General features: G+C 31.4%; 2 protein-coding genes and 1 pseudogene across 2 annotated transcripts; 1 reads left to right on the forward strand and 2 right to left on the reverse strand.

Annotated features, from left to right (window-relative positions):
• Positions 1-10663: 10663 nt before the first annotated feature.
• On the forward strand, positions 10664-14579 carry LOC114724570 (leucine-rich repeat protein 1-like). Its single transcript, XM_028911299.1, has 8 exons — positions 10664-10880; positions 10985-11018; positions 11761-11880; positions 12263-12334; positions 12517-12660; positions 12979-13050; positions 13132-13203; positions 14373-14579. The coding sequence occupies exons 1-8, from the start codon at positions 10664-10666 to the stop codon at positions 14443-14445; spliced, it is 804 nt and encodes a 267-aa protein (XP_028767132.1). The 3' UTR covers positions 14446-14579.
• Positions 14580-15572: 993 nt separating this feature from the next.
• LOC114725452 (zinc finger CCCH domain-containing protein 48-like) lies at positions 15573-17475 on the reverse strand. The gene is made up of 7 exons (XM_028912318.1): positions 17212-17475; positions 16821-17006; positions 16588-16689; positions 16342-16494; positions 16032-16217; positions 15840-15937; positions 15573-15726 (listed from the first exon to the last, which is right to left on the reverse strand). The coding sequence occupies exons 1-7, from the start codon at positions 17473-17475 to the stop codon at positions 15573-15575; spliced, it is 1143 nt and encodes a 380-aa protein (XP_028768151.1).
• A 2850-nt stretch (positions 17476-20325) lies between these two features.
• On the reverse strand, positions 20326-24332 carry LOC114726355 (zinc finger CCCH domain-containing protein 48-like; annotated as a pseudogene).
• Positions 24333-25787: the final 1455 nt, after the last annotated feature.

Consider the following 25787-nt stretch of genomic DNA (forward strand, 5'->3'; position numbering starts at 1 on the left):
AATTATTATTTTAAAAAATTTTAACTCAATATGTCAGCATCTGAGAATAATTTGTCTATTTTTAAAATTTCAATTTGTCATTTTTTAAATAATGTTATTATTAGATAACTAATTTTGACCTTTACCAAAAGAAAAAGATAACTAATTTTGACCCAAAAAAAAGTATCAGATAACTAAAAACGACATTTTTTAAAATTAAAAAAAAACAAAAATAAAAGCTTGTGAGGGGTTAAACACCTATGATGCATCATGTATTATTTTTCAGGCTTTCAGCTACATATTATCCTTTTCACATATCAAAAAGCACCCACTTAGCAGCAATTATTAGCAACCAACAAGCTACTCATATCATACGTAGAGAATTGATATATATATATATATATATATATATTTATATATGTATATATCAGAGATAGGTGCTCATGGATGGAAAAGCAAATATAACAATGGTAAAAGAAACTAAACGTGTGCACGTGTGTGAAAGAATAATTAAAGGGGGGGAAAAATGAGATGAATCTGAATCAGATGATAATTTTTTGTGTGAATCATTATTTTTTTAAAAAAATAAGTTTAATATGTCAATATTTGAAAATATTTTATCAATATTTAATATTTTTAACATTGGCATTTCTTATTAATGATATTATACCAAGAAAACTTAAAAGAAATTTTTTTATTTGCAAAACAAAAAATAAAATCCTGCGGGGAGTTAAACATGTACACCCATCATATATCATTTTTCAGGCTTTTAGCTGCCTAGTTTCCTCTTCACATATAAAAAATTTACCTTTTTTTGCCATCCAACTAGACAATTATACTTAAAATCATGTTAATTGAAATTATAATGAAGTTTCCTTGCCTTTTTTTTTTCCTTTTTGGTAAAAACTTTTTAAAAATATTCGCACACTTTTGTTTTGATTGAATTTCACAAACCCGGTATTTTACTACTCATCCGACGTTTCAACTCTAATCAATACACATTAGCCGACACAATGTTGCTATCGTACCTTCTCACTGGACAAAGATCAAGCTATATTATTAAAAAAAGTTATTTCATTTACTAATTCAAATTTTAACTTAACTACATTGGATGGTTTGGTGTTTTGATGATCCCTACCTTATTAACCGCAACTTCTGTATTTATTATCGCTTTCATTGCTGTCCCTCCAGTAGATATTAATGGTATTCTAACTATAAGTTGACATGACTCAATACTCCAAATTTTAGTTCTTACTGTCAATGACTAATCTGGTGTGGCCCAAAGGGGTCCGACTCAGCTATAAGGCAACCTCCAAATCAGAATTTTTCTTGTTTTTTTTTCCTTAAAAAAAAAAAAAGAAACAAGACGAGAGATTTGTGCTGTGAAGGGAAAAAAGGAAAGAAAGGCAGAGATCAGCGAGAGGGATATCGGCGACCACGAGAACGCAAGATCAACAGAAATACAGAGTTAAATTTAAAAGCAAAAAAATTAAGAGCAATTTAGATAAAATATATACTTTTTAACAAATTTAAATTTAAATGATATATGCCAAAAAAAAGGCCCAAAAAAATTGCAGAGAGTTACTCTAGCTAATTGTTGTAGCTTACATCATGCTGTGAATACTCTTTACATGGGTCTTTCTTGAAATCTTGAAGGGACCATACAGGTGATATGTTGAAAAGTTATTCTTGAGAAATTTTTAATTAATTTGAAAACAACTTTTAATAAGAATTATTTTTTATCACATCCAAACCTAAAATGTTTTAAGATTACGTTTCAAAAAAATATTAAACCAAATGAAAATATACCTAAAAGCATTAAAAAGTCAAAGAAATACGCGTTGTAGCTAATGATTGTGTCCTTCACTTACCCTATAGGATTAGAGTATTAAGTAACATTGCTGGTATGAATTCCCAGGGTTAGATTCTTGGGAACCTTTATTTTATGTTTCTTTTTTTTTTTTGTCGTCCTTCACTTAATGAAAGAAATCACACTAGGCACCACAAAAAAATAGCTTATTACTGATAGAATTAATAATGAAAAAATTACCTATAGAATTAATAATGAAAAAATTATTCGATCTGTTACTAATTTTGATCGATTACCAACAGAAATTAAGTCACTAAATTATAACGACAAATTAGCCACAAAATTCCATTTCGTGGCTAACCTAATGTTAATTCAATCTCTAATTTTTTTAGTAATTTGTCACTAATTTTTGTCACAAAATTTTAATTCTGTCATTGGCCCGTTAATAATTCCATTGTTGAATTCCGTCAATAATCACAAGTTTTTTATGGTGAAGGCAGAAAGTGATAATTGTCATAGTGTTTTTCATTATTTAATCCTATTGCCATTTTAAAAAAAAAACGCAATTTTTCCATTTTTCTAGACCCCAAAATACGCAATATGAAAGACAAGGGTCAATGGGGTCTCTTGGTAGTTGATAATTTGGAGCTTGGTGAAATGCACTACACTTGGTTTACTTGGAGGCCGAGTTAAAGAAATTAGGGGGATCAAAGGACTCCCAATATGCCCATTTATTTCTTCTTTTTCTTTTCGTTGGAATGTACCCATTTATTTCTGTTTCTTAGTGATCCTTGTTCCTCATTTTTCTTGATAATTCCTGCTGGATGAATTGTAACTATGAAATAAATTTTCTTAAATTTGTTTTCTTGACATTGGGTTAAAGCCAATCCAAAACTAATTGGCTCGATTTGGATGTACAATAGGTCCTTTAAGCTGGAGTAGACCACAAGATACTTCTTTCAAACTGGTGGATATTTTCGGTTGATGTTTAAGTCCCAACTTAGTCAGATCTTTTAATACCTATGACAAGTCATATCTGCCCCTCAAAATTAGATTTTGGTAGATAATGAGATAGAATTTTAAAAGATATTTGTAACCAAAATATTCATAATTCCATTTGATCATTTGGTTTTCTCTGTTTTTTTTTTTTTTCAAAAACCTTCTTAAAACTGTGCAATTATTGAAGCTCATCAATAGAAATGGCCAAGTGGGAGACTCTGCAAGTACTTTCGTTAGCATTATCGGATTGGGAAATTCTATTACTGTGACCGTTTTACAAACTTTTGAAAATATACCTTTTGTAAATTTGGAGAAACAAAACCATTCTATAGCTGGTTTGGTCACAAGATTTCCAAACACATAAATGGTCACGTCATCGATATTTCTGTGGATAAAATTTTCTAATACTATGTATATTCTAAACTCAATTTTCTAAGACTGCTCAATCAAAAAAAAGAGAGGGAAAATTGGAGAGAAAGACCTAGAGGGAATAATATTTATTAGCGAGGACTATAAAAATTGTAATTATTTAAAAGGACCAAAAACTTAAATATAAATTTTAATTTTAATTTTTTATGGAGAATAATGATTTTTTTAACATCTTAATAAAATTTCTTATGTTTTTTTAGTTTACTTATGTTATATTGAATAGAGTTTAATTAATTAACATAAATATAGATAATATCAATCAGGCAAAAAAACTTAATGATGTAAATGAATAGATGCCAATATTAATAATTAAATTATATATCGATGATATGGATATAAGCTTGGTTGGAAAAGGTTAATTAGTTTTTTCTCTTAAAAAAATTGAGGCAATTTAGTATTTTAAAATTTTTATTTTGACATTCGATCCTTTTAAATAATTACAATTATTATAATTCATCTTCAATAAATATTACTGGCTATAAGTCCTTCTTTCTAAATTCCACAAAGAAAAAAAATAGAATATTAAAGCCGTCTTTGAAAATTTTATTCATTGCATTGGAAGAAGCATTGACATGTTATTTCATTCGTGATCATTTTTAGGTCATTTCGACTTATTAATTCTTTTATTCAAAGGTAAGTAAAAACTCTTTTCATTGTAAAAATTAAAGCAAAAATAAAAAACTAATTATAAAAAATCATATATGCTGCCCCACAAATGTGTTAATTGAAAGTTGAGAAAGTAGTATTTGCGTATATATGGAAACAACAACCCAAGAGTAATTAAATAAAAACGATACAAATATGAATGCCTTCTGCATGTTTTGATTATTACAGGCAAAAATGCTCTTGGTGTATCCTCATCCCTCGTAGGTTTTTCTTTGCGTGACTGTACAAATATGGGAAAAATGACATTTAGAAGACTAAATAATAGATCTGACGAAAACTTACATGCAGCATGTATCAGGGAGCTAGGAGATGGGAGTATATAAATAAGGAAGAATCAGGCCTAAGGGCCACTAATCACAATAATTAGCATTATTCCAGCCGTAATTTTGTGTATAAAATCCGCTCTTTCTTTCTCTATTTTAAACTAAAAAAAAAAGGATTGCTCAATATAATATACTCTTCCCGTCCTTAATATAGAATTTAATTGTTGTGTTAATTTTGATCTTAAATATAAGACTTCTTTTTCATATTTATCAATTTTTTAAAATTATTTATATGGATATTCCCTCAACCATAATCAAGTAGAAGAGGGAGAGAGGATATTTAAAAAATAATTATGGTATTTTAAAAAAAATGTTATATTTCTTATAATTAACTAATTTATCTAATTTTATAGGTTTTATATTAAGGACCGGAATACTAATATTTTACAAATTACTACCACATAAATTTTAAATATTATTTTTTTGACAAAAATATATTATAATAATATTTTATAAAAGATTACATTTAAACTATTTATCTTTTAATTCAAAGGCGAAAAATGAGTTATATGAAGTGGTCATCGGCACGTGCGAAAAAACTTTTTAGGATTTCACGTCATGTGTCGTCTCGGTTCGCGCGTTAGTCTCAGCTGCCTAGGTTGTATGACGATTTTTGATAGACACAATTCTGAAATTGATGAGATTGTCCCTGCCAGGTAGTGACTGCATTCTACAGAGGGGTGACGCGTGTGAGGGACAAAACTGGAAAGTTACGGATAAAAGTGAAAACTGGGGAGAACACGGGAAGGCGGAGCACGGCTATAATGGCTGCGCCGCCCACATGCCGTCATCCTTAACAAATTCGTTAGAATGGGATTTTTCAAATTTTCAAAATATTCACCCATGATCCACAAAGATCATTTCCTTTCTATTTCAATTTTTTTCCCTGAATATCCATATCCATATCATCTACATATTATTTAATTATTAATCAAATATTACATATATAGTGTGAAAGCTTAAAATATCATAATATATTACTGTCCCTATCTGTCTGTATTAGAAGTTTCAAATAACTAATTTACGGATAACGAATAATTAATTCAAATTAGTTAAAAATAACAAATATATTAGAAACATACTTTTATTTTTTAAAAATACTTTTATAATAAATAAGAAAAAAAATGACAAAGAACTTGTGCGCGGAAATTGATAAGAGAATAAATAATTAATAACAAAATTGAAAAAATTGCATTAGATGTTAGAATAAACTCAAAATAAAGCTTATAAAATAAATCATGTATATCTCCAAAATTAAAGCTTATAAATAGGAGCGAAGAGAGTATTTGTGTACAATTTGACATCTTATAAATTTCAATATCAATTTAAGACTCAATATCAATTTAAAACTTATCACATATTATGGCTATAATCTTTTAAGATTATGAAAAATAAGCCATGTTATTTTTATTTATAATTTATAAGTAAATAGTGTGATTTGTTAAAATTTTATATTATGTGTGTCATTGTGTGCCTTATAAGATTCACCTCTTAAAATCATCAAGCAAACCTCATCCAATCCGCACTCATTTAACATGAACCCATGGCTTTCTCATATTCTTATCGTCAGAGTTATAGCAGCCAAGTGCTTTAATTTCCAAACATCCCTTAGAATTACCCACTTGGATCCGGCAAGAAATATGAAGTGATTTTCAAATTATACTTTCAGTTATTAATATAAGAACTAATTAGATATTTAATTTTATTCTAAATATAACTAGAAATTTCTTACCCATGCAATACACAGATTAACACATTTGATTAGATTTAAAATTCAAATAAATTGTATTATTTAAGGTGGTTTAAGATTTATTTCTTAGAGGAGTATGATTTTTTTTAATTTATTCAGATGGGATTCAAACTAAAGATGCCGAATTTAAGAAAAATAGATAAAAATTTGAAATTAACTATTTATTTCTCCATTTAAGCCTCCAATGTCATTTAATTATGATGCTTCCTATTTAATTCAATATATTCAAATCCCAATTAAGATATTATTCAAATTAAAAATTAATTATTACTACTAATTTTTCATTTAAGCCTCGAACTAAAATCTCATTTAATTCAACATATTCAAAATCCCAATCAATATGCTATTCAAATCTCGTTAATTGAATATATTTGGATTCTACAATATCATATCTGACCTATTTTTGAACGAATTGTGTATTACAAGTTTTTAAAAATATAGCTGATGATGATTGATTGATACTCTAATTTACTTTATCTTCAATATTTATTCATTTTGCTTTCAAATAATTTTATAGTAATTACACATATTAAAAAGTTTTAATGACAAAATATTTCCATACATATCATTAACAGAGGTATTTTAAAAAAATCTATTTATTACAGATAATTAATTTAGTCAATCTTTTTAATATTTGCAAATTAATCATTTAATTCTTATAATAATAAGAAGGGATAACAGCATTGTATTCCTCCAGTGCCATAGCCACCAACATGTATCACCAAACCATATCCCACTCGTTGCTCCCACTCATTGTGCCAAAATCATTCTGTCCCGTGTCCGACACCTTGCACATATTGTCAGCTCTAAAAATTTACCCTCCTAAACGTCTCTTGAGAAATTTAACTTACCCCTATCCTTGAGACTCTGTTTGGTTGGAGGGTTGTTGAGGGGAGGGGAGGGCATAAGTGTGTTTGATTGAAAAAAATAGAGGATAGGGGAGGAAAGAAATTTGTCTTTTAGTGCTCCTCTCCCTTCCTTCTGCTCCCCTCCAAATTTAGGGTTTTTTTGGAGGGAAGAAAAATATTATGTATTATATTGACTAAACTACCCCTACCAACTTTTCAATATTCCAAGCTTGCTCCTCTTATTATAAACCATTTTCTCGCTTTTATCTCTTTTCATCCAGTATTATTATACTGTGGGGGAGGTTATCGACTTACCACTTAGCTGTTTGAAAAGTCAAAGTCTGTCATCATCAGTATGCCTGCATACTTAATTTATATATATAGGCTTCACACACTGTATGATTGTTTTCTATTAAGTTCCGACCTTGTTTTGTTGATATAATAATGTAGCATGGCTTGTATTTTCCATAGATTGAAAACGAATAGGAAGAAAATACTTAAATAGAGAATAATTTTAATCAGTTTTTGAGAGTGAAACTAATAAAAATATCATGTATTGAGCAATTGAATTATTTTTCATATACACCGCTTGATATATACATATCACAATGTGTGTATATTATAATTATATATCATGACGTGTGTATTATAATCTCAGATGGTTGCAAATATGCATATATATTAATCTCAGATAGGCCACACACATGCATATATATATTAATATATACATATCATAGCATGTGTGTATTATAATTGCATAATATATACATATCATATATTTTAATACACATGCATGTGTATTATAATTATAAAATTAATGAGATAGAATGTTGAACTTTTTATCATATTTCCTAATTTTTTTTAATCACATGTAAGTGAGGTAATTGGTATTTTTGAAATTGATAAATTAAGAAATAATAATTTTGATATAAATATTGTAATAGAAGAATAAAGTAGTTTAAATATATAGATAAGGGTATACTTGTCAATTTATAATTACCTCCTCTCCTCTCTTTTTATGAACCAAACAAGAAATTTTCCCTCTCTTCCCCTCCCCTCCAACCAAACAAAACCCATGACCTCTTTCCCCTCTTTTCCCCTTCTTTTAATTAACCTCCCCTCCCTTCCCCTGCGTTGAACCAAACAAAGCCTAACATCCATGTAATAATACTCAACACACGATCACAATTTATGGCTTATTTGTATCTGTGTTTGTTTTGTACTTATAAACACTTTCATGTAAGTTGATGTATAATTCTTTTTACGTATTTATCTCATATTCTATAAATCACGATTAAAAATTCGCTTTCAAAAGATCAAATCACAATTCCAAACAAATACTTCATAAGTCCTTTCAAAAAACAAAGGGGAAAAAAAGAATTGGACTATTTGATAGGGCATGCAACCATCAAATAATTCCCCTTTTCATACTTCCTTCGCAATACTTGTAAACGCAGGCTACAAGGCTTTGCTGGCACATTCCAAGCAACCTTCCCATAGAGAGAATCCTTCATGTCTCTAAGTCCAAAACCGCCCATCCTCTATGGTGAACACTTGACTTCCAACCCACTATAGACACCCTTCGGTACACTTTAGATATCTCTTAGATTAGATTCTTCCACTCCCTTTTGACTTCATAGCACAAATTTGCATTGAGATATATATATACTCGAAAATATCTCTAACAAAATTGTTTCTAATAAGAAGATACATATACTTTAAAAAAAAATGTTGGTCTTGTGTTCATTAACCCTCTACCATGAAATAGTGACAAACACATCCGTACATATCCAAAATGTTACACATGACCCAATACCTAATTTCATTTGGGGGGTGGATAACCCTAAAAATACTTTTTAAAAGCATTTTTTTTACAAATCGATGCAAACTCTTTCACATATTTATTTCGGATACTGTAAAAATACTTATAAAATTATGGTTTTGTTTCTACTCAAACATCTTTTTAATAGGAACAATGTTATGCATTAAAAAAATAATAATGTAATTAAAAGTTATTTTGATAATCTATTAAAAACTAATGTAGTCAATTAAATAATAAAGGAAAATCCCCAAAAAAATACTTCTTAAATTTCAAAATCCCAAATCAGGAATTACTATAAAAATGTGTTGTCATTTGTTTTTCAATTATACTCAGTTGCTATCAAATTTTGATAGATAAGACTAATTTGACATTTTCAGATTGAAGAGGTATTTTTTGAAATTTTTTCAGTAACAAAACTATGGCAAATATCCCTTATATATATATATATATATATATATATATTCGACATTCCAGATTTACTTAGAACCCCTTCTTCAGCGTCAAATCAGTAATTTTTTTAACACATCATTATCGTATTTATTTACATTAATATTCATATTAAGTACAATTTTTACTTTCAAAGATATTAAAATTAAGATATTTCCATGATCATTTCAATTTTTACTTTGGAATATCATTTAAAATAATAGGAAAGTAATGATGTTAGTCATTAGAATATGTCGTAAAATTACTTCTTCTTTTAGAGGTATTGATTCCTATTCTCGACGTAAGTAATGCAACCAATATTCATGATTTTTTAACCCAGTATTATTATTGATTATTGATCTTATAAATCTCCATCTCCATTGGGTCGCTCGGAACATATAAAGTATTACCGTTAAAAGAGTAGCTGGAAAAAAAAAAAAGGAGTAAATGTATGCTCTTTTTGTTTTTTAAGAAGACGAGTAAATGTATGCTCTAAACTTAGAAATTACTCCTCCCGTACTTAATATAGTCACCAATTAGAGAATTGATATTAGTCCTATATATAATATTACCTCCGATTCTTAATATAAAACCTTATTTAGTTTTTATTTTGGTCCTAAATATAAAATGTCAATCTATTTTGTCTCTCATATTTATATATTTTTTTCCGAAAAAAACCCTTCTAATAATAATAGTTCTAGCCAACACACTTGATTAGTAATGATATCTTAAGAAAGATAACACCTATTCATTACAAATAACTAATTTAACTTATTTTTTTAATCTTGTCAAATAGTCAACTAGCTCTTATAATTAGGAATGAAAGTATTACCTATTTTATATGTTTAATGAATTTTTTTCAAACTAACCCTGTTAATATTCTGTTAATAATAATCAAGTAAAAGAGAAAGACAAAAAAAATTAAGAAAGATACTGATGGTTTAGAAAACATATAATATATTAATTAATTTAATTAATATTTTTAATCTACTCAAATTGATTAATTAAATTATATGGTAAAAAAAAGATACCCAGGAGTTTGCAACGTTGCATGGCATCCCATTGAGGAGTATTAAGAGTTTGCGCAAATTCAAATCCCACTTTCGCTGCTTCTCAGTTCTCACTGAATTGGGCGGGGAAACAAAAAAATTTGCCATTCTCAATCTGAAAATCTGGGTAAATCACAAATCTGTGTACTTTTGGACTTTGTAGAGACGAAAACGGTAGGAAAAAAAAATTAAGAAAGATAGGATTGACTTTAAAAAGTACGCCACGAACATGCTTTACATTCTAAGATTCCATTCTATTCTTATCCTCGTTCTTATTTTAATTTGATTTCAAATCTTTCTACTCAGTGAAAAGCGGCCTAAGCCATAGGTCTGTCAAGTGTGAATGGAGAATCTGTGTTACCAACACTTTCTCTAATAATTAAAAAGAAAAATCCATCTTTTACTGTTTGTGATGATATTCCCAAAGTGGATCCTGTCTTCCACTTTCTCATTTTCGAAGCTTCTCTTCATCTTCTTTGGAGCATTATTATTGAATCAGAAGTCGTAAAGCGAAACCTAACAACAGTTGTACAGTTCAATTCAGATCACAGATACTTCAGCGATGGAAGCAGCACCTACCTTCCTTTCCTTTTGGGTTTTGTTATGCTTTTCTCTACTTTTAGCTGTAAATAATCTCGTCAGTGCTAACTCCGAAGGCGGCGCACTCTACACCCTTCGCCGCAGCTTGTACGATCCGAATAACGTGCTCCAGAGTTGGGGATCCGACCCTTGTCAATCCTTGTACTTGGTTCCATGTCACCTGCAACCAGGACAACCAGGTCACTGTATGTGCATCTATCCCCTATCATTTTTCCCGCATTTTCTTCCATGCTTTTGTTCTGTGATGGATGTGAATACATTTTTTGGTTGTTTGTTTCAATAGGAGTAACTGAATTTCGGCTTTTTATGTTTAAAAGGTAGTAATAGGCACCATTCCTATGATTACAAGCAGTTTGTCTTAAGATTTGTTCATTTGTTGCCTTTTTCACCAGGGCAGAAGACATCTGTTGATTGATTGTTGTAAATTTTGTGTATTTTAGTGCACGTTAATGGTATATTCTGTCCTGACCAAAGAATTTATGGACTTAATAATTCTATTTCAGCCTCTGTATTGAATTACCTTATGCTGATAGCCTAGCGTGGCAAAGAGTGATAACCTGTATATCAGGAATATATGGACTGGAGCAACCGTGAAATGTTGTTATGGAGGCAGAAAAAATAGAGAAGGACAGGGATGAAAGCAAATGCGATGGATAATCTTCCTTCGTTGAGTCATAGAAGGGACTTCAAATGAAATCTCTCACCAAATTCCTCACCGGTCCCCTATCTTCTTTCATCCTCTACTACATGATGGGAACACGCAAAGCCCTGATCAAGGTAGATCCATAACAAACTTATTCTGCAATATGACATGATTGGACACATTAGCCATTTTGTTCCAGCTCAGCATCTTCTTGCTTCTTCCTTATCCTTTTCTATTGCTTGTCTTCCACCTGCCCGGGGGTATCGCGTACATTGCTGGATTTTTGTGGTCTGACTTAATAAAGGGGTTCCGTCTATTATAGATAAAACATGAAACTAAGCGTCATCAACTATATCATATATAAAATTTATGCATGAATATAATGACTCATTTCTCAAACTCCATGCTATGTGCAGGGAAACGTGTTTAATTATATGTAATTCTGCTATATCTATTCACTACGGAGTTGCTGCTTTATTTCTTTCTCTTCCTTTTGGGGTGTGGGGGTGGGGGAAGCGGACGGCACAGTTGGACAGGTAAGGGCAGGTGGTTATGGGTAAGCCAATCTTGTTAAGCTCTGAAGAGGCGACATCAACATATGTTTTTTCCCAGTTATCGAAGTTCTCTGTGGTGTTACCCTGTTAAATGTTCAGGATCTTTGTATAATGAAACAAATCATTACGCCTTTTCTTTGCAAGAAGAACATGTCTAAGATTGTTGACAAAAATCTCCTTTGATTCATTTGTGTATTGAGTTGGTGTCTTTGCAATTTTAGGTAGTCAATGGATTGCTTGTTTGTTCAGTTTCATAATCTTTTTTACTGGAAGAGGAATACAACGTATTTAGTTGATTAAAACCTTTCTTTATTTTCTCTCTTCGTTGATGATTCTGTTGATGGTCGTATAATATTTTCTGCAGTGATCTTGGCAACTCAAACCTATCTGGACATTTGGTACCTGAACTTGGGAACCTAGAACATCTACAGTATCTGTATGTTTTCAAATCTGCGGTTACTCTTCTGTGTTGATGCTCTGAGTCTGTGTTGGTGCTTTGACTCCAAATATGTGAAATGCCCTCACAGAAATCATCAACACATTTTTTATAGTTTTAGCTATCTTTTCTTATGAATTAAATGAAGTTGACTCCAAAATACTTTACTCATACTGATGTAGTGAGCTTTATAAAAACAATATTCAAGGAACAACGCCACCAGGGCTTGGGAATCTGAAGAACCTTATTAGCTTGGACTTGTACAACAACAACATATCAGGAACCATTCCTCCTTCACTGGGGAAGCTGAAGAATCTTGTCTTTATGTAAGTATGGTTAAATCTTTCATTGTTCTTAGAAGAATTATTAGATAGAATAGGTGATGTGGGACGAGACTCAAGAAAATTTTGTGCTCAAGTGAAAGCTATGATGGAGTCCAACTACCTTGCGTTGACTTCTGGGTTCTATAGTTGTATTGTTAGGTTCATCTTGCAGAATGTAATTAACGGACTTGCTAAAGGATTGGGAGCTCTTTGGATCTAAAGTCTTTGTTTTTGGTTTTGATTTTTGTTGTTTGAAAATTCCTTGTCCTCCATAGTTGTATTACTTTCACTGCTCTCAATAAATCAATATTTTCTTTGCAGGCGGCTGAATGACAACCGGTTAACTGGTCCAATCCCTAGGCGGCTTGCTGATGTTAAAAGCCTTAAAGTATTGTATGTCATTGTTTTCTTTATGGTGCCATTTTATGGTGGTATTCTGAAGTAACACCCATGCACTCTAACTTTTCTCTTCAGCGATGTGTCCAACAATGATTTATGCGGACCAATTCCTATGGCAGGGCCATTTGAGCATATTTCATTGAATAAGTACGTTTCCAAATATATTTATCTTCTAATTCTTAAGTATAATGCCATTGTTTTCTTGAATGGAGCAATTCATGTCGCTTTGTATTAGTGTCTGTTGGTTGCAAATTGCAGTGTGTTGCTTAAGCATTGAGAATTATTGATTGAGCATTTCAGATGTTATGGATGTCCTGGATTTTGATTGTTAATATGCTTCCTGTCCATTAGCGGCAGAACCATGCTCTGAAACTGCAAATTGGAAACTCGTGAAAGATGTTTTCAGTTTTTACACAAAATAACTGGTGGCATTTTTGTAATTTTGCATGGGTATATATGTAAAATAATTAAAGAAAATTAACTAATCTTGTCAAAATTAGAAGTCAAGTAGTACTAATGGCACTTATGTCTGGTTGATCCAAAAACAAAAGATGAACACCATTTTCACTTCATAAAACAAATGCGTTTTCTGAATAACTAACTTTTGCAAAGGAAAATGAAGAATCGAAAATCAGATAATTAGAATAAAAATTGATGTTGGACAGGTGAAAGTATCATTCTTCAGTCGCAAATATGTGACTGAAGTTGGAATAAATGTAACATGAATAATTAACCTGGAAAACAATATTGCATGAATAATTAATTTCAACATATCATGTCCCTTGCTGGCAGCCAGCTATGAATTGTACGATAGCGCTCTGGTGGAGAGGATCAGATTGTTCTTCCTGTTTCTGTAACTTTTCATTTGCTTTCATTCCTTTTTTTCTCCCCTGCACACTGATTCTGAAGGCATGGGAACCTGAGTTTCTTGCTATCATGTATTGCAAAACTGTACTTTTAATTGTCAAGATTTATATAAAATTTTATTTTGGCCTCAGTATTTTATAAAGTATCTTTTGTCCTTTAATCCAACCATCATTAGACTCAATTCATGATTTTTTGTGCCAATACTTAAGCTTAATATATCAGTATTTGAGAATGTTTTGTCAACATTTAAAATTTTAAGATCAGCATATTTTATTAAAAGTATTGGGATTAGAGGAATGAAAAAGAATTGTATGAAATTAAAGGACCAAAATGAAACCTTATGTGATGTTAAGGGACTAAAAGCACTATTAGCTGTTTGTTCTTCTTCCTAATCTATTCGCTAAAGGGGTCAATCTAAATCCTTCTTTGTTTGGGGTTCAATTCTGCAGCTTTGAGAATAACCCTCGATTGGAAGGTCCGGAGTTGTTGGGACTTGCAAGTTATGAAACAAATTGCTCGTGAATAACACAAAGCCTTGGGATCTGAATCTAAACTGAACTATACGTGTATTAGAAAATTAAATTGTGTTATCTTGTACTGTAATAGGCAGCTGAAAAAGTAGCTCCTGTTGTATGTAACTTTAATAAGTGAACTGGCTTGTCTTGTGTAACTGTGTCATGATGTTTCTACCTATGTTTTGAGACATTAATTGCAACATAGGTGCTTATTGCTGATTTTATGATGGGTATGATGTTATCATAGAGGAATTATCAAGTTGATGGACTGATCTAATCATTGTAATATCAATATATATATGTATATATTAGAGTGAAATTGAATGTTGAAATGTTTCTGCATCCTTGTATATCATAACTATTCATTTTGAGTTTCTTATTCTTTGTTTCACATTAGTGTTGGTTGTCCTTGAATAATGATTACTTAGAAAAAGTTTCTTGAGGATCTTGTTCAGCAGTTGCAAGTGAACTATCTTGTATCTTTTTCTTGACCAGGAACCATCTTATGTCTTTATTTTCAGATTTTTCAATCAAAATATGATAAATACGTAGTTCCACAAAAGCAACATTACTACTGCTACTACTGTTGTTTTTACCGTAATTGTAAACTTGTTTGATGTGTTTTATGATGATTATTTTTTTATACGCAGGTTATCTGTGCATGATCCAAAATTCAGGAAATATTTGTGGCCTCATGAGATATGCAACAAAATTTAGCATATTGATTCCTTTTCAAGAATCAGTACAATGTTTTAAAAAACTTTTCCAATTAATATCAATATCATTACAATCCATCACACAAGGGGAAAACATTTGTTTTCGAATTACTGCTGACATCATGTACATAAGTGTTTCAAATTAATTTTAATCAGTTAGCTTTATCTCTAGTTTCACAATTACCATTTAAATTTAGTTGCAAACAAATTTTAAAATGATAGAATACAAATGGGAATGAATCTATACAATTTTCACAACCAGAGTTGTTGATTGAGCTGAAATTGGAATTGAATATATCTACATAATGTTATACAAACAAAACTTGAAACAGAAAGAAACATCTTGTTTAGATCTTGTACAAGACAAGGAAAATATATACAGACTCTAAGGGTAAACATAAAGGAAAAAAATTAGGAATCATGAAGATGTGGCCATAGGCTCCGATTCATCTGCTTGCCATTTCCAGACAGTGAGCAGACCAGTGCCGTCTCCCGTGAAAAAGAGTCCACCAGGGCCTTCTTCTATTACTCTAATCTCTTGCTTTGAGAATAATCTTCCTCTTGCGGCAAACCTGACCAGAAAAAACACCCCAGATCCTATCAAGGCCTGATATATATATATATATATATATATTTATACAATATTAAAACCAAAAATAAAAATGGAAACATGAAGTCTACTCACGTTGGCATTTCGTACAGGCTAACTAAATGGTTGCTGCAGGAGCAAAACAGTATGGGTTTCCCTTTTGCATCAGTCATGCCAGTGATTCTAACCACACCCTATAATATAATATCACCAAAACTATACATTAGAATGATTTCTCACAATATAACATGCATATGAATCTCTACTGTTTATTGAAGTAAAACTCACACTTTCTTCTTGATGCGTGTACACTGCTGCCATAGTTGATTGTTCATGATCAGTTGAAGTCCAAAGCTTTACTGTGCCGTCCAAAGAACTTGAAAATAAGTATTTGTCCCAGAAAATAAGGGATGTCACTACATCATTGTGCCCTTTCAACGTCATGGTACATTGTAATGTGTTGAGGTCCCAAACCTGAAAAAAACAAGAAATCATTAAATCCTCTCAAATGAATTCAACAACAACATACTAACTCTGCTCTTTCAGTTGACTAATTTAGGAAGATTAATAAAGTTACTAACTTGAAAAAACTATGTACCTTGATGCTATGATCCACAGAACCTGAATATAACTTGTACCCAGGTCCACCAGTTAAGGAAACGACAGCTCTGGTGTGGCCGTTCAATGTTGCTACTGGTTTAAATGGAAAATTTGCTTCAGAAGTGAGTCTCCATGCATAAATAACACCATCCTATGACATGGAAACGTAGTATGAGATTATAATAAGAGAGAAGAGAACAAATATTAATGAAGTGAAAAGAACCTAGTAAAACCAATTACGTACCATAGCTCCAGTAAAAATTGTGTCGTTGCAAACAGCCATGGAAAGTACAGGACCCTTAGGTCCGTCAAGAGTGATCTCAGCAGCAGTCTGAATGTTCCATGCCTTCATATATAATAACCAAAACCACGTACAAGTTTAATTTCTGATTAATTAACCTAATGATCATATAAAAGATGAAAGACAAAACAAAAACACAATCATCATATGATCAAGAAGTTTAAGAGCTCAATTACCTTAACAGCATTCTTCAAACCAGCAAAAACCCATGAACCCATACTGATCAAACACCTTGCCTCTTCACCCAGATTTATCACATTAACACATTCACCCGTATGACAGTCCCATACCCGAAGTGTCCTATCGGTGCTACAAGAAAAGAGTTTGTCCGATCCAACTGGAAGTGTAATCCCAGTCATAATCTGTAATCATAATTCAAAGTTTAGTACTTGACCAAAAAGCTACCCCACCAATCCTTTATATATATAACAACTAAAAAGAGAATTGAACTCATTCCTAGATATAAAATCTACTCGAACAAAAAGTTACTGCATAATAAGATCCGGCAAAGAAACAAGATCAAGCATATGTACTGATATTGGCAAATAATGGAAGTCAAGTAGGTACCGTCTTGTGTTGGTGGAGCTTAGTGAGGATAGAAAGGCCATCGCCATAAAACCAAGAATGCAAGTTCCAACAGTGATCACCATGGACGCAGTTTCCATTGATCCAATATTTGCAAATTTGAGATGAATTGCCTTTGGGCTTAGAGGACCTTTTGCCGTCTGCTTCACATTTTTTGTTATTATGGGAGTAAGTGGACTGCCTCTTGCAGCGATAAGCATTATTTACCAGAAGTGGACGGCATCCTGCATTGATAAGAAGTTTCATTGCTCACAAAACGAGTTTCCCTGTAAGAAGGAAACTCACTCCTCCTTACCACTCTTGCATTATTCATTCTGCAGCAATAAATTGGGATATAGGAATTAGTTGATATGACATGATATTAAGCAATTCATACTAATCTTACCCAGTATCATTATACAGTGGACCGCATGCTAACATTATAACTTTATAATGTCCCATCCAAATAATCTTTATGCAGCCAAATATTATATTATATTAATGTAAATTGGATTTGTTTTTGCTCCCAATTCTATATAATTAACCTGAATTATGCATTTTATAAAATATGTAATATGTAATAACAAATGCTTGAAAAGGGCCTTACTGTGTAAGATATCAAAGGATCGGAGAATTACAATGATATTTCAAGGAAGGAAAATAATTATAAAACAAGCCCCTAAAGTTATTATTCTCTACTCTGAAACTTATTAATAGAAGCTGTTTAGGTTGTTATTGGACTCTTTAGTAATTATTTTTCTTCCTTAAGACTTGATGTAACTCTCCCTTTTAAAAACTGTCAAAATAATCCTAAAAGATAATTGCAGTTACAAAAATCTACTGATTTTTTTATCTTGAAAATTATAAGTCATCAAGTGAAATATTAATTATATTTTTTTTTAAAGATTGTCTCTAATTAAAACTTCAAAATTTTTTTCTCCTGTAATTCATTATTTTAACTGCTGATAATTTTAGAGTTTTTAATTTTAATAGAATTAATTACTTAAGCATATCTTTTTACGGAGAATAGCTTAATAAAAGTCCGATGAACATGTGTGGCTGTCAGTTAATTACCAAGGCAAGCACTAAACTTTGACGATGACTGCACAAAAGAACAGAAAATAGATCATGAAACAAAACTCCAAATTTCATAAGCCTCTATAAGTTTTAAGGTTTAGGATTTAGCGTTATCAAAGTTCTTTCACATATTATCAGTTAATTACCAAGGCAAGCACTAAACTTTGACGATGACTGCACAAAAGAACAGAAAATAGATCATGAAACAAAACTCCAAATTTCATAAGCCTCTATAAGTTTTAAGGTTTAGGATTTAGCGTTATCAAAGTTCTTTCACATATTTATCATATGCCGTGCAAAATTATTTATTTCACAACCAATCCAAAGAGTCTAAAATAATTCTAAGCGAATTTGATCAAATAGAAGGCATAATTTTGAAGTATTAATTGTGCGTTCAAGTATTTAATTGATAAGAACATTGACTTACCTTCACAACCGAATATCGCTCACTCTCTAATGTGACAATTCTTTGACTCTCTCTCTCTCTCTATTTTCTTCACGTAGCTCCTTCTGGCCTCCCCTGGTCCTCTTTTTATAGGAGCAGTATATTCGTAATGGCGAAGCAATTATTTTTTGAGTGATTGAAATCTTAACAAGAGATTTGATAAAATCCAGATTTCCTAATCAAATCTTCAGTTTGATCTCTATTATACAGTCATATTAAAATATTTTGAAGATAACGTGTAACCAATTAGATTTTATATACGTTGGTTTCCGAAAGTATATTTGATCTCTATAAGAGATTTGATAAAATTTATCCAACTTAATAGATGTGTTAAATCTTATATTTTTATATTTTCAATTTTTTAAGTTTTTAGTATGATTTTTGACAAAAAATATTTTTATTTATTTAAATCGAAATATTAACCTTAAATTCACTCAAATGACGGAATGAAGACTTAAAAAAAACACACAAATTAAATTAAAAAAACAAAACACTTTTATGTAGTATCTTTCTTTTCACCTGATTCAATTTTATTATTACTTTTAGCAATACATTTATATCTATCTACATATCTATATCTCCAGATAAAAACAGATACACTGGAAGTTATTAAGTGATCTCAAATCTATCCTTCTTAGAGAAAGAAATTTAATCTTGCATTTGACATGATTTTTAAGTTAAATGATTTGCCAACGTGTCTCTTCTAATCAAACTTCAAATTAAAACATCATATAGATTTTTTTTATTTCATATTAAATTATATATATATTGGTTCTGAAAATATATTTGGTCTCCATAAGAGATTTGATGAAGTTTATCCAATTATCCAACTATTTGTAGATTTGTTAAATCCTGCTTTATATTTTTATACTTTCCTTTTCACCTTGTATGCTTCAACTTTTTTATTATTTTCATTAGCAATTAGCAATACATTTATACACACATATCACTGAAAGTTAAATGATGGCCACTCTATCCTCAGAGAAACGAAGACTTTAATCTTAAATTATTATAATTTTTAAGTTAAATGATCTACCAATGTATATCTCGTATAATCAAAGTTCAAAATAAAATATCATATAAAGTTTTTTGATATCATATAAATCATATTAACTATTTTCAGACATTTATAGCAATATATGCAGCCATATAGCCATATATTAAAGTAAAGATGATTGTCGAAATGTTTCTGCATCCATCTATATAATAACTGTTCATTCATTTTGAATTTCTCATCATTTCTTTCACATCATTTCAGCAGTTGCAAGCGAACTGTATCTTGTATCTATCTTTATTGTCACATTTTTCAATCACTTAGCTTTATGCAAGTTTCACTTTCATCATCTAATTTTATTTAGTTTCAACGAGGCTCATATCTAGTTTCTTTGCAAAAATTTTACAATGATACAATACAAATGGGAATGACTCTATATAATTTTCACAACCAGAATTGTTGATTGAGCTGAAATATTCTGAAATTGAATATATATGAATATAATGTTATACAAACAAAATTTGAAATACAAACATCTTGTTCAAGACGAGGAAGATATATACAAACTCTAAGGTTAAAAATAAGAAAATAAGATTGGGAATCATGAAGAAGTGGTCATAGGTTCCGATTGATCTGCTAGCCATTTCCAGACAGTGAGCAAACCAGTGCCGTCTCCCATGAAAAAGAGTCCTCCAAGGCCTTCTTCTATTACTCTAATCTCTTGTTTTGAGAATAATCTTCCTCTTGCAGCAAAGCTAACCAGAAAAAACACACCAGATCATATCAAGGCCTGATATATATAACACTTGCAATATTAAAACCAAAATAAAAATGGGAACATGAAGTTTACTCACGATGGCATTTCGTACAGGCGAACTGAATGGTTTTTTAAGTTAAATGATTTGCCAACGTGTCTCTTCTAATCAAACTTCAAATTAAAACATCATATAGAATTTTTTTTATTTCATATTAAATTATATATATTGGTTCTGAAAATATATTTGGGTCTGTAGAAGATTTGATGAAGTTTATCCAAGTATCCAACTATTTGTAGATTTGTTAAATCCTGCTTTATATTTTTATTTTCCTTTTCACCTTGCATGCTTCAACTTTTTTATTATTTTCATTGGCAAATTAGCAATACATTTATACACACATATCACTTACCCTCTGTTTGGATAGGAAGAAAAGTTGAGAGGAAAGAAAATGAGAGGAGAGAAAATGGAAAGAAGAGAAAATTAGAGAGAAAATATTAGCACATCTTATGTTTGGATGGACAAGAGAAAACAGAAATGAAAGAAAATAAGTAAATGTATGAATGACTAAAATACCCTTTTTGTTATATCAAAACATATTTTGATTAAGATTATCATGTTACTTGATTAAGATATATTATCATGTTATTATATTTTAATATCAAATAATTTTGTAAAAAAAGAAAAAAAATAATATTTTGTGTAATGTAATACTAAAAAAACCAAAACAACAATTCTACTTGTTTTTCCTTTCATTTCATTTTAGAAGGATTTTTGCAATTTTAGTTATTTTATTTTTCAATCAAGCAAACACAGAAGAAGGATTGATAATAATAAATAAAGTGCAAAAATAAAAAAAATAAATAAGTATTATTTTGCTGAAAAAAATATGTTTTCTTCTTATTTTCTCTCCAAATATGTCCAGAAAAGCTGAGAGGAAAATAGAATGTGGGATTCACCTCATTTTCTTCCAACTTTTCTTTCCTCATCCAAACAGGAAAAAAATTACTTCTCTCTCCATTTTCCTTCCTAGTTTTCTTTCCTCCTTCATTTTCTCTCCATCCAAACAAAGTGTGAAAGTTATATGATCGCTACTCTATCCTCCCCAGAGAAAAGAAGACTTTAATCTTAAATTATTATAATTTTTAAGTTAAATGATCTACCACTGTATATCTCGTATAATCAAGGTTCAAAATAAAATATCATATAAAGTTTTTTGATATCATATAAATCATATTAACTATTTTCAGACATTTATAGCAATATATGTAGCCATATAGCCATATATTAAAGTAAAGATGATTGTCGAAATGTTTCTGCATCCATCTATATAATAACTGTTCATTCATTTTGAATTTCTCATCATTTCTTTCGCATCATTTCAGCAGTTGCAAGCGAACTGTATCTTGTATCTATCTTTATTGTCACATTTTTCAATCACTCAGCTTTATCACAAGTTTCACTTTTATCATCTAATTTTATTTATTTTCAACGAGGCTCATGTCTAATTTCTTATACTCATTTAGTTGTGCAAAAATTTTACAATGACACAATACAAATGGGAATGAATCTATATAATTTTCACAACCAGAATCGTTGATTGAGCTGAAACATTTTGAAATTCAATATATATGTATATAATGTTATACAAACAAAATTTGAAATACAAACATCTTGTTCAAGACGAGGAAGATATATACAAACTCTAAGGTTAAAAATAAGAAAATAAGATTGGGAATCATGAAGAAGTGGTCATAGGTTCCGATTGATCTGCTAGCCATTTCCAGACAGTGAGCAAACTAGTGCCATCTCCAGTGAAAAAGAGTCCTCCAAGGCCTTCTTCTATTACTCTAATCTCTTATTTTGAGAATAATCTTCCTCTTGCAGCAAAGCTAACCAGAAAAAATACACCAAATCATATCAAGGCCTGATATACATAACACTTGCAATATTAAAACCAAAATAAAAATGGGAACATGAAGTTTACTCACGTTGGCATTTCGTACAGGCGAACTGAATGGTTGCTGCAGGAGCAAAACAATATGGGTTTCCCTTTTGCATCAATCATGCCATTGATTCTAACCAAACCCTATAATATAATATCACCAAAGCTATACATTAGAATGAATTCTCACAATATAACATGCAGATGAATCTCTACTGTTTATTGAAGTAAAACTCACAGTTTCTTCTTGTTGCGTGTACACTACCTCCAAAGTCGATTGTTCGTGAGTTGAAGTCCAAAGCTTTACTGTGCCGTCCAATGAGCTTGAGAACAAGTGTTTGTCCCAGAAAACAAGGGATGTCAGTACATTAGTGTGACCTTTTAACGTCATGGTACATTGTAATGTGTTGGGGTCCCAAACCTGGAAAAAAAAAGAAAAGAAATCATTAAATCCTCTCAAATAAATTCAACAACATAATATCACATATCCTTAACAAAGCCACTACATGGAATTAATAACTACATACTTCTTGGGTCCTTAATATAGAACTTAATTGTTAAGTTGATTTAGGTTCTAAATATACAATTTATTTCTCATATATTTATCAATTTTTTTCTATATTACCCTTATGGATATTTTCTCACTATAATCAAACAGGAAAGGGAAGAAAGATATTAAGGAAGACGATTATGGTATTTTAAGAAAAATATGTTATATTTCTTACAATTAACTAACTTACTTAATTATCTTAATCTAATCAAATTAATTAAATAGGTTTTATGTTAAAGACCGGAGGAGTACCTGGATGCTATGATCCACAGAACCTGAATACAACTTGTCTCTAGGACCACCAGTTAAGGAAACAACAGCTCTGGTGTGGCCATTTAACGTTGCCAATGGTTTAAATGGAAAATTTGCTTCAGAAGCGAGTCTCCATGCATCAATAACTGCATCCTGGTACACGAAAGTGAAGTGAACATATTAGATTAGATATCAAAGACATATAATATATTAAATCAACTGAGAACAACTTAGTAATACATTTAGCAAACAGTTAGGTACCATTGCTCCAGCAAAAGTTGTCTCGTTGCAAACAGCCATGGGAAGTACAGGACCCTTGGGTCCCTCTAGACTGATCTCAGCAGCCGTCTGAATGTTCCATGGCTTCGTATATAATAACCACAACCACGTATATATTTAATTTCTGATTAATTAACCTAATGATCATATAAAGGATGAAAGACAAAACAAAAACACAATCATCATATGATCAAGAAGTTTAAGAGCTTAATTACCTTAACAGCATTCTTCAAACCAGCAAAAACCCATGAACCCATACTGATCAAACACCTTGCTTCTTCGCCCAAATTTATGACATTAACACATTCACCCGTATGACAGTCCCATACCCGAAGTGTCTCATTAGTGCTACAAGAAAAGAGTTTGTCCGATCCAACTGAAAGTGCAATCCCAGTCACAATCTGCAATCATAATTCAAAGTTTAGTACTGAACCGGGAGGAAAAAAAAATCCCTCTAATCCCTATTATAAGAACTAGTTCGGGGAATAATGGAAGTCAAGTAAGTACCGTTTTGTGTTGATGAAGCTTAGTGAGAACAGAAAGGCCATCGCCATGAAACAGGAATGCAAGTTCCAACAGCGATCACCATGAACACAGTTTCCATTGATCCAATGTTTGCAAATTTGAGATGAATTTCCTTTGGGCTTAGAGGATCTTATGCCATCTACTTGACTCTTGTCATTATTATTAAGAGGGTAAGGGGACTGCCTCTTGCATTGATAAGAAGTTTGATTGGGCACAAACTTGCAGGGCTTATTGGTGCGTTGCCCTGCAAGCCAATGGTTGGAATTGTCCCTCCAAGAGGGAACCCCATTCCTTGTATTCATTCTATGACAGATTAGAATTATTAGAACATCTCAAGTCAACTAGTCATTTATTTTTCATAAGAAAATCATAAAAATATTTAGGGAAAATTAATTTGAAAGTCCTTGTAGTTTACTTTCATTTTAAATCAGGTCCTTCTATTTTTTTTTTCTTTTTATTGGATCCTTATATTTTTTACAGTTACATCTGTTGTTGGTCCTTGAGGGTTAAATATGTTAAATAAACACTAACACCGTTAATAATTCCTGTTGGGCACCTCTGAAATATCACTCTCTCTCCCCCTCCCCCATAAACCCAAGTTCCTGCAAACTCTACTCTCTCATGCCCTCATCCCTAAGACCGTCTCTTTCCCCACCATATTTAACTTGCCATTCCTTTCCAGCTCTCCATAACACCTTTCCTTGCCTCAGTCACGAAGTCACCGCGATCCTCTTCAACCATCCTCACGGTCACGTTTCCTTCACCATCCAACTCGACCCCTGTCAGACAATTATGTAACAGAATAACATGAAAGAAAACGATAGTCTAGAAACTTGGAAGAGCTTAGAGTGAGGAATACACTTAGAGAATGATGAAAAAAAGAGGCACCTTTGAGCTCAATATATGTAGACATAAAAAGTAGCACGGGATATGATTTCAAGTCAATATATATCATCCTTATTTGTAGAATACATACTACTATATATATAGATACATGAAGAGAAATCAAAGTGTTAGTAGGAGCATGTATTATATATAGCATGGTCGCATTGAGGAAGCATATTGAAACAACTATATATGCAGAGGCTATATGAATGAAAAATGAAGGATGGCCTCCCCTGTTTTAGTACTTAAAAACAGAGGCATTTTCCATATCTTATTAAAATGTTGTTTGTAGCGTATGGAATTTTGTTGTAGACTAGTTTTAGGTGACTCATATTATTCATTATCATTCTTTGTTTGTAGAAGCATCCCAACAACCATTAACGCCGGCGACATGGTGACACCGTTGTCACCATCCACTGCAGCGGTGTTTCTTTCTTTTAAACCAGCTAAGAAGTGGGTCAAAATTCTCTCCATACAAGTTACTTTGTAGATTGTTTCCTTAAGGTATGAATAGCTCAGCATGAGAAGATCAACTTGTGTGGCTTCTTTAAGCTGCAGTCCTATCTTCTCTAATGCATTTCTGCCCGATTTGAAAAATCCAATATGTTGGCCATTTGCAGTAATCCAAAAAGATACCTAGTTGTTGTGAAGGACCCAAGGCTCTTCTGTAGGGGCAGATTGGAGAGTATAAACTCTAGCAGCTTTTTTTGTTCAGCCTCTACAGCTACAGACCAGGACGATGATGATGACGACATTAGCGACCTTCGACTTGGAAATAAAGCACTTGGAACGTAATTCTTTGCATAATACATGAAGCGGCTCTCTATGTATCTGGGGTGACATGAGCGAATGAGAGACGAGAGCTTGCTTAT

Source organism: Neltuma alba, unplaced genomic scaffold (assembly GCF_004799145.2).
Source record: "Neltuma alba isolate B1F8T4 unplaced genomic scaffold, ASM479914v2 tig00000105_pilon, whole genome shotgun sequence".
NCBI classification, from domain to species: Eukaryota; Viridiplantae; Streptophyta; class Magnoliopsida; order Fabales; family Fabaceae; genus Neltuma; species Neltuma alba.

What these genes read in the sequence shown, in the direction of transcription:
- LOC114724570 (XM_028911299.1), top strand. Translation starts at nt 10,664, where the DNA reads ATGGAAGCAGCACCTACCTTCCTTTCCTTTTGGGTTTTGTTATGCTTT. An exon ending in CGGCTTTTTATGTTTAAAAG is followed by an intron (nt 11,019 to 11,760) that starts GTAGTAATAGGC and finishes TGCTATGTGCAG; the next exon opens with GGAAACGTGTTTAATTATAT. An exon ending in CTGAAGAATCTTGTCTTTAT is followed by an intron (nt 12,661 to 12,978) that starts GTAAGTATGGTT and finishes TTTTCTTTGCAG; the next exon opens with GCGGCTGAATGACAACCGGT.
- LOC114725452 (XM_028912318.1), bottom strand. Translation starts at nt 17,475, where the DNA reads ATGAAACTTCTTATCAATGCAGGATGCCGTCCACTTCTGGTAAATAAT. An exon ending in GTTTGAAGAATGCTGTTAAG is followed by an intron (nt 16,690 to 16,820) that starts GTAATTGAGCTC and finishes TTATATATGAAG; the next exon opens with GCATGGAACATTCAGACTGC. An exon ending in AGCCTGTACGAAATGCCAAC is followed by an intron (nt 15,727 to 15,839) that starts GTGAGTAGACTT and finishes TTTTCTGGTCAG; the next exon opens with GTTTGCCGCAAGAGGAAGAT.